Source organism: Caloenas nicobarica, chromosome 1, assembly GCF_036013445.1.
Source record: "Caloenas nicobarica isolate bCalNic1 chromosome 1, bCalNic1.hap1, whole genome shotgun sequence".
NCBI classification, from domain to species: domain Eukaryota; kingdom Metazoa; phylum Chordata; class Aves; order Columbiformes; family Columbidae; genus Caloenas; species Caloenas nicobarica.
Window position 1 is genome coordinate 6,856,700 of NC_088245.1, and position 15,233 is coordinate 6,871,932.

General features: G+C 38.8%; 1 protein-coding gene across 10 annotated transcripts in view; it reads left to right on the plus strand.

Moving 5' to 3' along the window:
• The window catches only part of CELF2 (CUGBP Elav-like family member 2), a 374,192-nt gene that overhangs the window by 335,204 nt on the left and 23,755 nt on the right, over positions 1–15,233 (plus strand). For 9 of the 10 annotated variants that reach the window (XM_065626864.1, XM_065626865.1, XM_065626872.1 and 6 more), the window contains one exon: positions 2,699–2,833. The exons of the other annotated variant lie outside the window; for it this stretch is intronic. In XM_065626864.1, coding sequence (XP_065482936.1) covers positions 2,699–2,833 — 135 coding nt within the window. The remainder of the gene's footprint in view (positions 1–2,698; positions 2,834–15,233) is intronic. 10 annotated transcript variants of the gene reach the window in all.

Below are 15,233 nucleotides of genomic sequence, written 5' to 3' on the forward strand. Positions count from 1 at the left end.
TTTTCCTTGAGCGCGGAATAGTGTCTGTGCTGCCTTCCAGATGCACAGCCCGCTATGCTCACAGCCTTCTCCAGTATGCATAGGCAAAGCTGTGCACATCAAATGCAACAGAAAAAGCAGTATTAAATTGCTTCAAAATCCATTCGCGTCTAAACTGTTTGGAGAAAAGTCCATGCATTTTTCCAGAAGCATGTGGGATTTCCTTTAGGTTAAGCTATTTTGCAGTTTCTCCTCTAGTACCGTTCTGGGTTTTGCTGTTATTTAACCCTGCCATGTGTGCTGTTTAAAAGTCAAAAGTGGAAACCTCCTCATAGAGGACAGATAAGCTGATTATGACGATCCTTCTGATGAATAACTAACCAGTGGGTGACAGAAAACCATGCTGCCGTGGTGAAGAGCAACCTACTGCTTTCCCAAATCTCTCTTATAGAATGGCACGAAATATGGCCTCAGTGAAGAAGAGCAATGTTTGCTGGACATTCTTTGCTGATTTGCTTTTTATGAAAGAGGAAGGTAAACAATACTTGAGGACCAAATATCAGTTCAGGATGAAAATGGATTCCATATCTCATTTTGAGAACCACTGTCTACTTCGTTTGCAAAGAGCTGGACCCCGGCTTTAGTCTTCTCCATCCCTAAAACCTTGTTTGAAATAAACTGCACAATCCTACTACCAAAGAAAGAGGATTTTTTTAATGAAAAAAGATACATCTGAGGCAAGCAAGTAGGTCAAACAAGTAATTTTAAAAAATATATATGCTTGCATATCTGAATTTCTATCTGAATTGTACTTTTTGACTGAAAAGTTCTCAAGTTAAACCAGAGATAGGATTTGAAAACTGAGTTTCCTTGCCATCTCTGGTTTCAGAAATTTATTTGTTAATATGATGCCTTATTTCTTAAGGTGGTCATTAACCTTCAAAAGAAGCCTGAAAGATCTCTTTTGGTCATGTAATTCCTCCAAGTGTGTGGTGCAGATTCCAGACTACAAAGTGGTGCTTTCTTGGATCAACTGAAACCTTACTCTTAACATGTTGTCATATCACATTTTCAAAAGCACCAACATCTGAGCTGAATTTGGTCGTTTGACTAAGCCACAGAAGTCAGAACTTCAGCTAAGCTAGGTGGTCACCTGAGACCTGACCTGCCTGTTGGAACATGCTGTATTTAAATTTGAGGGTTTATTCACAAATAGATGCTTATATCAAGGTTGACCTCACAGTTCCTAGTGCTGGGACAGTAAGAATCTCTCTTTATGGGGCTCATTGATTGTACCAACCTCAGTCTGCAATATATGTGTTTGAAAGTAATATCACTCTCAGTTATTGTAGGAGTTCTCCATTCCTAGAAAATACTTCTCCTTCATTGCATTTTTTCCTTCTCAAACACACTTACAAAGCATTACATTTAACCTCCTTTTTTTTTTTTCATCTTCCTTAAGTTGATATTAAGTTCACCTCATTTGAGAAACAAAGTGTGCAGGGATAAGTCACAGAATCACAGAATGTTAGAGATTAGAAGGGACCTTGAAAGCTCATCTAGTCCAATCCCCCCGCCGGAGCAGGAAGTAATACCTCTTGTTAGACAAAGTAACGTTCAGAAAAAATTGGACAAGTTTCCAGGCATTCAAGCCCTTCTTTGGGTGTTCCCCAAAACTCATGAAGTCTTCCCAGTGCTATCACTTGGTCTAAAAAAGGTATTTCTCTTCCTACCACCTAATCTTTTGTGTGTACTTACATTATCAGGACCATGAGAACATAATAAAGCTCTTTTAGTATTTTGGTCTCATTCACTTTGTCAACTCTATTGAGGGCTCACGCAGCATACACAGATCACCCTTGTGTCCAGACTAAAAAGGATGATCCCTCACTGCCGTCCAAACAATCTCTCTCACATCTGTTCATAGGCGTTTAAGTCAAATGAATGCCATTTTCTGTTTCTTAATAATCTTTTTTTTTCTATTTCACATAAATTTTATTTATTGTTTGTCATTTTTTAACTGCCATCTTAATTAAAGCCTTTGCTATTTAAATGCATCCATTAGTTCAAAGTCCTCATTGAAATGCAAGTATATCTCCTGACATCTTCTAAAATTATGAAGTTACAGATGACTGAGTACACAGTCCAGTGCTTATGGCCCACAAGTCCCTCCCTCAGTGATGGTTCTGTGATCAGACTGATACTAATTTGATATTCTTAGTTCATATGTGGTTTTAGAAATGAAACATGAAAAGGAAGATCAGCACAATTATTGGCTACTGCACAGCGTAGCCTTAGTACCTACATTCAGAGGAGACACACAAAATAAATTGTATTCATCTCAATTATATGACCCTGTCCTGAATGTGTTTTAAACATTAGTTATCTTCTTTACACCCCCTGTTGTGTCAGGAAATAATATTGCACCTGGGCTTCACACAGCGTTTAAATGACTTTTAATTCTACACTTCCCTTATAGAAGAGGCACGAACCAGTTTTAATTTTCCTAAACTATAGGCTGGTGCCTTTGCTGTGTTCTCTCAGCTCCAAGGTAGAGCGGTGAGAGATGCTGTTCAGGGTGGTTAGCAGATTATAGATGTCTTGGGAAGGAAAAGAAGAATTGAATCTCTTGGCAAGGTACGTCCAAATCTCCATGTCTATTGAAAATACTTTTTCTCTAACACCGTCTTTTCATTAACCCAATTTCTTCTCCACGCAGGCATGAACGCTTTACAATTACAGAATTTGGCAACTTTAGCAGCCGCAGCAGCCGCCGCCCAAACCTCAGCTACCACCACCAATGCAAATCCTCTGTCCACAACGACCGGTGCTCTGGGAGCCCTCACAAGTCCTGGTAAGGGCAGAGTGCTTGCTTTCAAAATACAAAAATGAGAATAAATGGGAAGACAATAGTTAAAACAATGATTCCATGTGTCTGAGTTCTGTGGTCGTATAATTTTGAGAGACCCTTTTAATATTTTTGTTGCTGTTATTTTTAAGCCAATAGCTGATTTTTGAAGTGGTCCAATGTGGGCACATTCACCTTTCCAGGCTCATTTCAGGGGCCATTAAAACCTAACAGACCCATCTTACAAAACTCTACATGAAAAGTACAATTGCGTGGGAAACTTCAGCTAAATTATACTTTTCAAAAAGAACTCGGAACACGAGCCTTCTCATCCTACAGAAAGATCAACCGAGGTGGTTCTTTTTAATCCCTGAGAAGCAGATCTTTGATTCCCAGTACATCATGCACGTATTGCTTTCACCTATCATGAATTTTTGTGAAGGTCTTCTCCCTTTTTTTCCTTTCTCTTTTCCTTGTTGTAACCTCAGTGGAGCTTTCTTCTGCTCCTGAGAATACAGTTACAGAAGTGCTATCATATGCACAAAGAATACAGATTCTGACTTCATTACACTAAGCAGAAGACAGATTTATGGGGGGAATAAGGGACAGGATAAGAGGCACAGGTGCCTCCATGACCGTCATGTAGACTCTCAGTCATGCGTGTCTGATGTCTGCAAAACCCTGGAGAGAAATCAGGGCAAATCCTGAGTTCAGCAACACTCTAGCATCTCCAGAATCCATAGAGAGAGAGATGGTGATTCAGTTTACTTACTCCAGATTTAGAGTCAAGAATCTGGCCACTTATCTTACATGAAGGCTGCAGGGCGTGATTATTTGCATCGTGAAGTGTGTTTATTGCCGTTCTAAAAAACATTCATATTATTTTAGACACCACTAAAGAACATTTGTGTTTAATCTTGTTTAAGTGTGTATTTATTCCCCATGAAAAAGTAATTCATGGCAGACGGTTTGAGCTCATCGGTAGGGAAAACGCTCTTCTCTGCACAACAGAACTGGGACCAAGTGTGGTGCCGGGTCTTGAAGCTCGCCAGTGCTTCCCATTATATTACAGTTTTATTGTTTTTCTGGCAGAGAGGTTAAATGGAAGGCAGCTTGGTTTTGTGCAGCATTTTCCTGTTTATGGTGTAAGGTTCATCTTGACCTAAAAATCATATTAATTCACAACATCTCTGAGAAGCAGGTTGGGTGGAAATAATTTCAGTTTACTGATATATTTTTTTAAAACCTGAGCAACCTCTTTCCTCTATCCTGGAGCTGAGATTTAACACTTTGCAAAAGGCTAGTCTCGGTGTCAATGGTTCTGTGCTACTCATGTCAAAATGTCGCCCACTTCTAGAAGCAGACATGTTGCATTTCGGGCATACTCTGTAATATCTCTGCAGTTTAGCTGTTAAATGTCTGAGTAACCTGCCCTCCCAAAGCGTGCTCAGCATTTCTTGAGCCACACTGACAAGACTTCTCAGGACAACTCGACGTACTGAAATGAACTTTCTTTGTCCTGGCTGCTCTGCAGCAAAGTGGCACCAGAGCCTCAGGTGGCAGCATGTTTCTGCCATGATCTTTGTCTTGCTGTGTTAGCACAGGACTCAGGTTCATCCTTAAGGTCCATGTTTTCCTCTCTGCCTCTCCAACGCAATCTTCTTGTCCACTCTGGCTGACTGGCTGCTCCCTATTTGAAACTGGTCTCAAGGCTCCTCGGGTACCTGGAAGGTGGTTTCATCTTATGTCCAAGTCTGCAGAGGCACATGGTTAGAAAGGTTCTTCACCTGGCCTGGGCAGGTATTTCTTTGGGATAACTAGAGCTTAGTATTGCTCAGGGTGGTATCATAGAGCAGGTCCAAGGTTTTTTAACAGAGACTAATGATTTTGCCTAACACATTGAAGATGTATTATTTTCAAAAAAATCTGGGCATTTAGCCTTTGAAATAGTGTATTCAGAACAGCAATTGCTTTCAAAAGTCTTACAGATAGTAGCTGTATACAAGTGTTTCCAATATTTGGTGTGTCAAAGAGAAAGTCTGAACCTAATAGGTCCATTGACCTGTTTATGTCGCACAACCAACCTAAAATCAAGCCTTGTTAAAATGTCCTTCAGTTTAACCTTTCTTATCTGGTTCCACATTCTCCACCCTATTAAATATTTTGTAAACCTGAACAATATCTTCAATGATTCTTCTCTGCTCTATGGAAAATGAATTTACTTTGATAAAGCTTTTCAGAGTAGCTCAAAGTATTTCCATTAAAACTCGAAATATGTTGGCAGAAAACATTTAAATCTGCCTTTCAATGTGTGGATATTTCGAGGCCTTGAGGGTATTTTTTTGGTCTAGTTTTCTTTTAATAGAACACTTCGGTTTATTGTGTTTCATAAGTGTAAATTATTTCATCTGATTTCAAAGTCTACACTAAGCCCAGGAAGAAGTGTTTGTGTCTCTCCAGATAATGCATTAAATTAATATTTCTCAGTTCAGAAAACTGCCCAAATTTAGGAGAGTGCAAAGGTACATGCTTGAATTTAATCCTTTTCTTGATGTTGTTGAAGCCAAAATACTGCACGGAACAGGGATGGGTATAAGCATGTATTTCTAATAATGCCCTAAACCATGACAGCCACATAAATCATATCCATGTCCCTACCCATATATAACTATATCTCTCCTGAATATGTCTCCTGAATCGATCTTTGACCAAGAGCTCTTGTTCTGTCCCTTGTAGACATGTATTATAAGAGCCCCAAAAGGTGGTTACTTCAGTTAAAATTCATCTTGCAGCCTAATTTTACATAGATAAGATTTAGCAACCTTTAGTGCATCCAAGTATTATGGAGAGGATGGTGGTCAAGCCAACTTTGATGCATTGGCAACACAGAAAAACAGGCCAGGAAGTGAGGAACCAACAGGGCATTTGATATTTGAGGATGTCAAGTTTTGCTACTGGCTTCTAATTGCAATATATGCAAAAAGAGGAGAAAAATTTTCAGCATCTAATAGTGACTGTTTAATCTATATGAAACTCCTTCTTGAAGGTTCATACAATCACATATTTCCAAGCAAATTAAACTCCGGTGATCTTTCTCTCATACATGCTTACTAAATAGTTGTGACTGCAAGAGAGTCTAAGGACACTCATTCTCCTCCATGTGCTAAATACTTTCTCTTAAGCTTGAAATAGAGTTCATTCAGAAAGAACAGAGACAATGCAATCCCCCAAACTATTAATTTTTTTATAATTGTAAATTTATAATTTCAATTTTGCATACCCATGGAAGTCTCTCCCTACAGCATTGTAAGAAATGATTTTTTAAAAGCCTTTGCTTAAAAAAACATGAAAGATTAAGCTTTCATTTTAGTAAAAATCCCCTCAGGCAATAAATAGGTTCTTTCGTCTCTTGGCCCTAGAAAAAAAATTAAAATGGTTTAAATTGCCCATGGTTAAAGTAACTGTTTTTTGCAATTATCAGATGGTAGTGAATAAAAATGAAAATGAAATCATGAAAGAATAAAAACCAGGTAAATGCGTATTATGTCTTTTGTGAGTTTCTCACGGGTCTTTTGAAGACTCATTTAATCATCTTTCTTGTCTTTTATTTTGATATGATAATGGTTTCCTTTATTTACTTTAATCACCTCTATTTAGTTAATTAATTCTTCACTTTCTTTTCATTTCACTCGCTTGGAACACTTTCTTATTTTAATGGCAGGTACCTGTAGTATTTCATAACATAAGGATTTAGGCTGAGGTAGCTTTTACCTGACTCCAGGTTGTCCAAGACAGTTTTTCTCAACTTCCTTTTGGCTGGGCCCTGGAAGCTTGCATTTCCCATTACTTGTGAAGGGATTTTGGACTGACTACCTCAGGTATGGGTACTGACACCATACATTTCTCAGTTTAGGCAGGATGAATCTCAGCTGCTTGTCAGGAACCTTGTTTTGTCCTCCAGAGACTGTCCTTGCGATGTCCTGCAGATGGATCAACTAGAAAAGAGTTTGCAGGGAGGCTGCGACTCCAGAGCCTGCAGAGATTTATGGTTAATTCAGTGGGCAGTGGGCAGGCCTGGGGGTGGATGTGAAGGACAGACATACATGCTCAGGATCAGAGGATCTGCCTCTAATACTGTCTGACATTTAATTTGCCTCAGTTGACCTGCTACCCTAATTTTCCCAAGGACAATAATGTTCATTCTGACCGTCCTGAGTGCTACAAGGTTGATAGGGTACTGCAAAAAAATTCTTAATATCAGAAGCTATGAAGCTCCTGATCTTTTTGCAAACTGATGTTAAGCAACAGCAGAAAAAAGTTTTGTATTCACAGGAAGAATATGGAAGCTGGGTTTCAGACACCAGCTTATATTGTCATCTTGCCCTTCTCCATCACTGCAAGGATTTTTATTGTTTAATGCCATAACATTAGAGTCACAGAATTACGTAGATTGGTAGACACTTCCCAAGGTCTCTACTCCAGGCTCCTACTTGAAGCAGGACCACTCAGAGCAGGTTGGTAAAGGTCACGTCCAGTCGAGCTTTGAATATCTCCAAGGATGGAGATTCCACAGCTTCTGTGAGCTCATTTTAATTTTGTTTCTTAAAATTCATGCATAAACGCTTTTTTCAGTAGCCAGTAGGAAAACCCTTCTATGTGCAAATGAAGAGACAAAACATCTAGTTATAAATCCAAATTTATCTATATAAACATACACAAAATAACTCCTGAGCTGTGGGGGGGTAGAATTGCTAAACCAGAAGCTAATTCAGTTTTAGACTTCAGAGTCTTGATTTTCCACGACATTTTCATGATTATTTCATTCTCTAAACTATTATTTATTCACACAGCTGAACTAGCTATTCATGCTTTGGTAAAAAAGCTCCTCAGTTTTATCTGCTGTGTAAACCTAGGAAGAAATCTTTCTGCAAAGAAATACTGTCAGTGCAGAAAATAAGACATTTTTCTTTAACACCTCTTAAAATTCCAGCCCAGCTTTTGCCATATTATATCAGAATTCAGCCATTAACTCTTACATTGAAAAAAAAAAGCTCTCCTAAGCACTAAAGTCTAAAAATACTCATTTTCAGACAGATACTGACATTGAAGAATAGCAACCTCTAGAAAGAAAGCCTGTGAAGTATAGAATAAACTCAAAAAAAAAAAGATGAAAAAAAACCTGCTTACAGTGCCTGTCTTGTAAGAATTAATTCATTCTTTGCCCCTGCTAAAAGCAAAGGATTATAACTTATAGTTAGCATCCATGGTTCATTATTTTCTTTACCCCCTAATATAGCATAAAGATTGTCTTTGTTAGCTGAAGGTATTCATGTTGTGAACACAATTGTTGAAATGTTAGAGATTTTATAGAATATACAAGATGCTTCAGCTGAGAAGCAGTGAAAAATGTTCAAATAATAATTCTTAGAAAATTCTCTTTTTGTTCACTTCAGTACAATACGTTTTTCTCCAATCAGCAGTACAAGTCTGCCACCGTGACATTTTGTTAGAGGCCAGTACACCCACTGAGATAGCTGTGATTTGCTTCCAGGATGATCCAAAAATAACCTTACCAGTAGGTGTGTAGGAAGGTCTGACAGTTTGCTAAAGGATGAATTGAGGTAGATGTTTCATGTTGGAAAAGATCAGTTTAAAATGCAGAATGGCACTTTTCATGCTGTAGTACAAATTGATTATTTTTGTGCCATTTCATGTGGAATTAATGCAGGTTCCATTATTACAAGATCATTTAAAATAAGGTATACTGTTATTATAAAATCATTTAAAATAAGCTTTATTAGTTTTGCAGTACATAGAACACTTCCCTAGTATAATGTTCGTTATTTTGGGGATAAAAATACAGCTGATAAATATAACATATATCTGAAATAAAGGTTTATAGAGTACATACAGTACTGGATGGATGGGTAAACAATCCATGTATGACTTTCAATTTTATATTTAAATCTAGTTTCACTATTAGCACTATTATCTTAGTGCTCTGAGCACAGAGCAGTCCAATGCCTTAACCCTCATCACAGCACTAGTTTTTTAAAAGTATGCTTTTGCAAAGAAGCCATGGAAGAAAATCTTGCCTAGCGTGCCCACCACCCTGTCACTTGGTCATGTAGTTCAAGGAGATTTGTGATGGGAGAAGTATATTTCTGAACTGTTGTGTTTCAGCTGCACTTACCCACATAGTGTTAAGTTTCTGAGTCTGTGGTTAGTCCCCTAAATAAGTGAATTAATTCTGACTGCTCTTAGTGCCCAGAGACTATGCTACTTCTGGGGGGTGGGATGTATTGGTACTAAACCCATCTGATAATTAGGTCACCCTTAAGCAGGCATCCAAACACAAGTTGGAGCCAAAAATTGGAAACCAGGCGTGTGGTTTTGACCTATATTTGTATTTTTAATAATGCTTCCAAATGTCTGAAGTGACTAAAGAAGCAAAGGGTAGGAATTGTGGCTAAAAGTCTCCCAGAGACCCCATGCAGTGAAGGGAGAGGCGAAGGGTGATGAATTCCTGTGGAACCTCAGCAGTTTCTCTCCCTGGTCTCCTCATTGGAAAAATGAACTGGTGATAACCTGAAGGAAACCAGTGGCAGCAGACAATCCATCAATTCACCGGAAAGACCTGTTTGCAAATTTGTCCCTTAAAATTTAACAGGTCTTTGTATATTCTCCTGGCAAATTGGTTTTTGAACTGATGTGTGAACTAAAGGGTCTTAGGGAGGTTCGGTTACTAAACGGTTGGGTTTTGTGTGGGTAGAACCTGTCAGTGTGAAGATGCCCAACAACTGCAAGAAGAGGCATTTTGCAAAAGTTCCTTGTCTCTTTTTTGGAATCAACAGTGTTGATTTACGAATTTTTGGCACAGAAGAATCTCAGACTGTTTTCTCAGAATTGCATAAGTACCAAAGTGGTATGCTAAAGGACAGAAAATCGTGTGTATTTTTCAGTGAGGCATTGTGCTAGTTAATTCTTTGGGGTTTTCTTTAGGAAACTGTACAGTACTAAACATGGATTAGTAGGATCTAATTCAACAGGAGACATGTTTGTTTTTTAAGCATTAGTACATTATCATCTTCCTAAAGTATTAAATCCATTGCCTTAGCATATTTCAGGATTTACTTTGCTTGTGGTATACAAATAATGCTTTGTGATACATTATATTTTGAAAGTGTCTCTCTACGCCACTCTTAATCTCTGTTTCAAGCCACCAGAATCCCGTTTTGTAAAAAAGGCTATTTTTCTTTCTGTTGGAAGTACTATTTCAAGTTCATTCAGGGTTGTTTTTTACTAAAGAAACATGATACTATCAGCTTGGCTACACAGGTAAATATGTGAGCTTATACGCTATATATCTTATAAGAAGTTCCAAGCCCAGAAAATGCTGGAGTACGTAATATTCAGGAAATAATGTAAATCTTAGCAAAACTCATGCACTTGAAGAAGCTTTCAACTATTTAATATTTAGTACTACCAGTACTGCTCCTTCAACCCTAGTGAATTGTGTACATGTCCGTGGATACTCACGGTCTATTTTCCTAAGGCAGGATAAATTGAGGAACGTAAGAGAAATTAGAGTTTATTAGTGTCTTTAACCTAATTGTTTCAGCGTTGTCTGAAAAGAGGTAGTGGTTTCAATACGAGTTTGCTGATTTATTTTATACATTGGGCAAACAAAAATATCTCAAACAACTGCATGAGTCTAAAACCAAATAAAGTAAACCCTTGGCGGTCTTTGCTGTTCATGGAACAAAAATGTGCAATATAAATGATAAGAAGCAGTGACACATTAAACTATATATGACTTTACAAATGGTCTGCAAAGGACATGGCTGATTAATTTTAGATGAGACAAGATAATCCTCGAGTTCTGCAGCTTACAGAGTTGAATGACTGTATCTTTTGGTGTGCTGTTACAATGAGGTTGTGCTTGCACACCCTACAAAAAACCCTTCTTCCATGGAAATTCTTATTCATGCACTTTCTAGGCTCATATCTCCTGTATCTACAGACTCAAATTTTCAATATATAATTTATCTCTATTCTAAAATACCATGGATATGACTCCTAAGTGTCTGAAATAAACAAATCTTTTAGGCACATCTTGCAGCAATGGAAAGTCAAAACACCTCCTAAGGACTATTTACCTGATCTTAAGACAGATGTATTAGAGAGGTGAAAATGAAGATGAATCAGGCCATCTTCTCCCATGTACTAGAATCTGAATTTCCATAGATGCATGTGATTAGCACTCTTGGAACAAAAACATACCTTGAACTATAGGCTTGAACTCTACTGACACTCTTATTTTATGGAGACATGCTACTGCTTGTTATTTGTTACTACTTAGCGGTGAAAATATGCCAAAGATGTTGCAGGCACACGGGGCAGTGTGAAGGAACCCGTACTGCAGGTAGGAGACCCTCGCCTCAAGGAGAGCCTTGATGGTTCTAGATCAGAAATTCTTTGGAAAGTGATTTAGAAGTGGTTGTATGCTGAAGTGGCTCCATGTGGAGGTCATTTTGGCATTAGGGCATGAGTCTCTGAACAATAGCTCACTCCAAATAGTGTGAGATAGCAGTAATAAACATGAGATCACAGCTGGAAGTTCCCTGTAGAAATGCTAATGCTCTGGTTTTGATGTGAACTCAGTACTGCTTCGATGAACGCAGGCCGCAGCCCTTGGCCCTGCTGAGTAAAACAGTCGTAAATGCTCAGTAATTATTCTTTGTTTTCTTCATATCATGAGGTTTCGATGTGGTTTGATTTCAGTTTGAGTTACAGCTGGAAATATCTAATGGGCATCTATGACGTTTAACCCAAGCTGGTCTGCTGTGCCCTATCACTCTGTTCCCCAGCCTCTCTTTAATGTACTTCCTAGCCAAAACCAAAAGTGATTTATCATTGTGGTGTGCTGGGGAGAATGCACGATATTTTGCAGGCACAGTGGTGAAATAGGATATATGACTTGGAGTTTACACCAGAGGTGAATGGTCTTCACTGAGCAATACATTTCAACAACACAGAACCATCAGTGTGGAATTGATCCAGAATATTAACTTGCTTTTTACTCTCTCTCTCTCCACCTCCATAACCTCACAGGAAAATGTACCCTTAAACACAATAGCCTAGAATCACAAAGATATGCCCAATAAATAAATCCTTGTTTCCTAAAATACTTTCTGTTGGATAGATAGGTTGGAGGAAACTTAAGGAACGTAAGACGGGAAATCTACAAAAATAGCCAGCTGGTAGATTTGTCTGCCATACCTGTAGCACCTTTGTATGTTTTGTTTTCTCCTCCTCCTTTGCACTTCTGTGGAAGCTCCTCACACTGCAATTTCAAGACAATCAGAAATGTCAAGTTAGGCTTTAACATAAATGACAAAAGTGATTAAGATAAGTGACCCTGATTTACACTTGTCTCAAGCTCACAGAGCCTCCTTAGCTCTCAAAGAGTTGTTCACTAAAGAAGAGTATGGATTTATGTGTCTAAAGTTAGTCTCCAGTTCTTGAAGACCTTGGCTTCTTAATTTGCAAAGAATCCAAATGAATTGCTTCACCTCCCTGTTTTGTTTGGGTTTTTTTTTTGTGCACATGCATGCACACAGATACACAGAAGTGACAAGATCTTGAGTTTATGCCACTCTCTTTTTCTGCTTTCCTCACTGGTGCTTCTCTTTTCCTGTACCCTGAGAAGATATGGGTAATCTTTTATAGGAATTGTTCACCTGTGAGTAATGAAGAAGTAGAGGGACATTGACTTATTTGAGAAAGGCTGTGATATTACTAGATGTCTTTCTATATTGTCATTCTTGTTTCCCCCTGATTCTTTCTTGCTCTCATGCTTTTCTGGTGCTCTTTCCCTGGAGTGTGTCTGTCACTTTTATTTTATTCTATCCAAGCACAAGCAGAGCACTTAAACTTACCAGAATCTTCCTTTTTGACATGTCAGACAGCACTTCCAAGATACCAGAAAATGAGCAAGTTTTTGCTTCTCTCTCCACACCAATGGCAATGTGTTTATCAGATGACTTTATGGAAAATTAACCTCCTCAGACTAGGAAAATCCACCTCTCCTTTGCCAAAAATTGCCCCAAGAAACAGAACCTGTGCATGCTGGTGCTGTGTTAAGAGATTGGGAAACCACCAGTTTGCGCAAGGGTGAATATTCGGATTGGCTGGAGATCACTGTAAAGGGCAGACAATTTAATGCCAATCACACTGCTAGTTAGATTAGAATACCGATGAGCCCTTTTGAAAGGCCAACCGCATCTTCTTTCAGCAAAAATATTAAACTACCCCCTTTTCCCCCACCCTCCCCCCCAGATTCTCCACAAGAATAAATTAAAACTTGGAGGTGTGGTTATTATCACAGAATAATTAGACCCCATGGGATTAGAGACACTCAACATTTGTTAATGCCCCTGGGTTATGATTATCTAATAATGATGATGCCTCTGTCATTGCTTAATTATTCTTCCCCTTTAAAATGTTCCTTATGCAGTCAGAGCCTGTGGAGTGTGCTCATTTCAGACAGAAACGGAACTGCAAATTCCTGAGAGCACTGTCACATGGGCAGTGTGATTGACTTGCCCACTTCTCCCCCATTCCCGTGTTTATAATCCTCATTTCCTAAGCTCCATCATCACTATATTTGAATCGCTCTTCTTTTCCACAGGAGATATTTAATTCAGAGGTTTGGGGCCTCCTTCTCTTTATAACAACCAGTTGTCTTTAGTGCTGCATGAAGAGAATACACCTTGATCGATTGACATTAAACATGTAAGATCAGGTCTGGCCAGAATCACACATAACACCAGATCATTGATCCAGATTCCCCGCTACATAAGAATCTCCTACAGCTGAGTGCCTTTCTTCTCTGTTTAAGAGAGTACCACCACCAAAATAAGATGTTGTAGATCAGACCAAAGTTGGAAGCTTTGCACAGACTTTGTCCAACACGACTAAACTTTGGCCAATATCTTTTGTCTTTCGCTCAGGCCAGCAGGTGTTTGTCTTGTTTGGATGCAGTTTGCAAGATACCATTCAAAACATCGCTGGTTTTTGCAACTAAAGATTAGAAGGGAAACAGAGAATGCAGCTTTAATCTGATTATCCTTAAATCCAGTGTTGTCTCTTAGTTTTATTATCCCTCTTGTATTAACAAAGGGACAAAAGAATATTCTGTTTAACCAAGAGATTTTGGCTAATAAACAAAGATTTTAAATTCAACCTGCTAAAATTAGAGTTTTCTTCTTTGGGTTTAGTATTTCTTTTTCTTTTGTCCAAAACTCCTATGTTACTGACTGGGGACATGTTAGAAGTATTAAAATAATTTTTATTTTATTTTCTTACTGCATTTACCCTCTTTGCACAATTTCTTTCTCTTCATCTACTGCAATTTTATTATCTCTCTTGCACATTGCTAAAGCTAAAGGAAACTAAGAGGAATGTAAAATAACAAGGAATCATCCAAGGTCAGAACCTCCTTTACCTAGATGTAGATCTAGCCTTGGAAATTTTACACACAAAGTAATTGTGACAGACCAGAAACAGAAGCACAGACAAGAATTAAGTGGCATATTTGGTGTCAACCTTTATTCCTTTAAACAGACCCAAGAACAGAAGCCAGTTCAGTTTTCTGTCAACACATCTTCATTCTTCAGCTTTCTTTCATTCTGCCTCAGTGTTACCTGACTTTTTCTTCTTTTCTGCTACACTCTTTTACTTTTTATAGGTTCACAGAATAATCAAGATTTGAAGGGCTGTCAGGAGCTCTGTAGTCCAACCTCCTGCTCCAAGCAGGGTCAAGTGAGATCAGGTTGCTCAGGGCTTCATCCAGTCAAGCCTTGAAAACCTCCAAGGACATGGACAGGGCAATCTAGGTAATCTGTTCCAGTGCTTGACAATCCTCACGATACAAATATTTTTACTTATATCTGGACAGAACACTTCTTGTTTCAATTTACCTCTCCTCCTCCCACCATGCAGAGCTCTGTCTCGCCAATGACCTTCTCATAAGTGCTGGGAGGCTGCTTTAGGCCCACCTGAAGCCCTATCTTCTCCAGCCTGAACAAGCCAGGCTTGTTACAGGATGAGTGCTCCAGCCCCTGACCATCTCGCTGGCTTTCCACTTAAATCCGTCCAGCTGATCAGTGTTTTGCTTGCAATGAGGAGCCCAAATCTGGATGTAGTATTTAGATGTGATCTAACAAATGCTAAGCAAAGAGGAAAAATCACCTGGGTCTCCTGGCTCTTCTCCTGTTCCAACAGCCAAGGGTGCTGTTGGTTTTCTTTGCTGCCAGGGCATGCTGCTGGCGCATGGTCACCTCCTACCATGACTCTCTCAGATCCTTTTCTTCAGAGCTCCTCCCCAGCACATCCATCCATC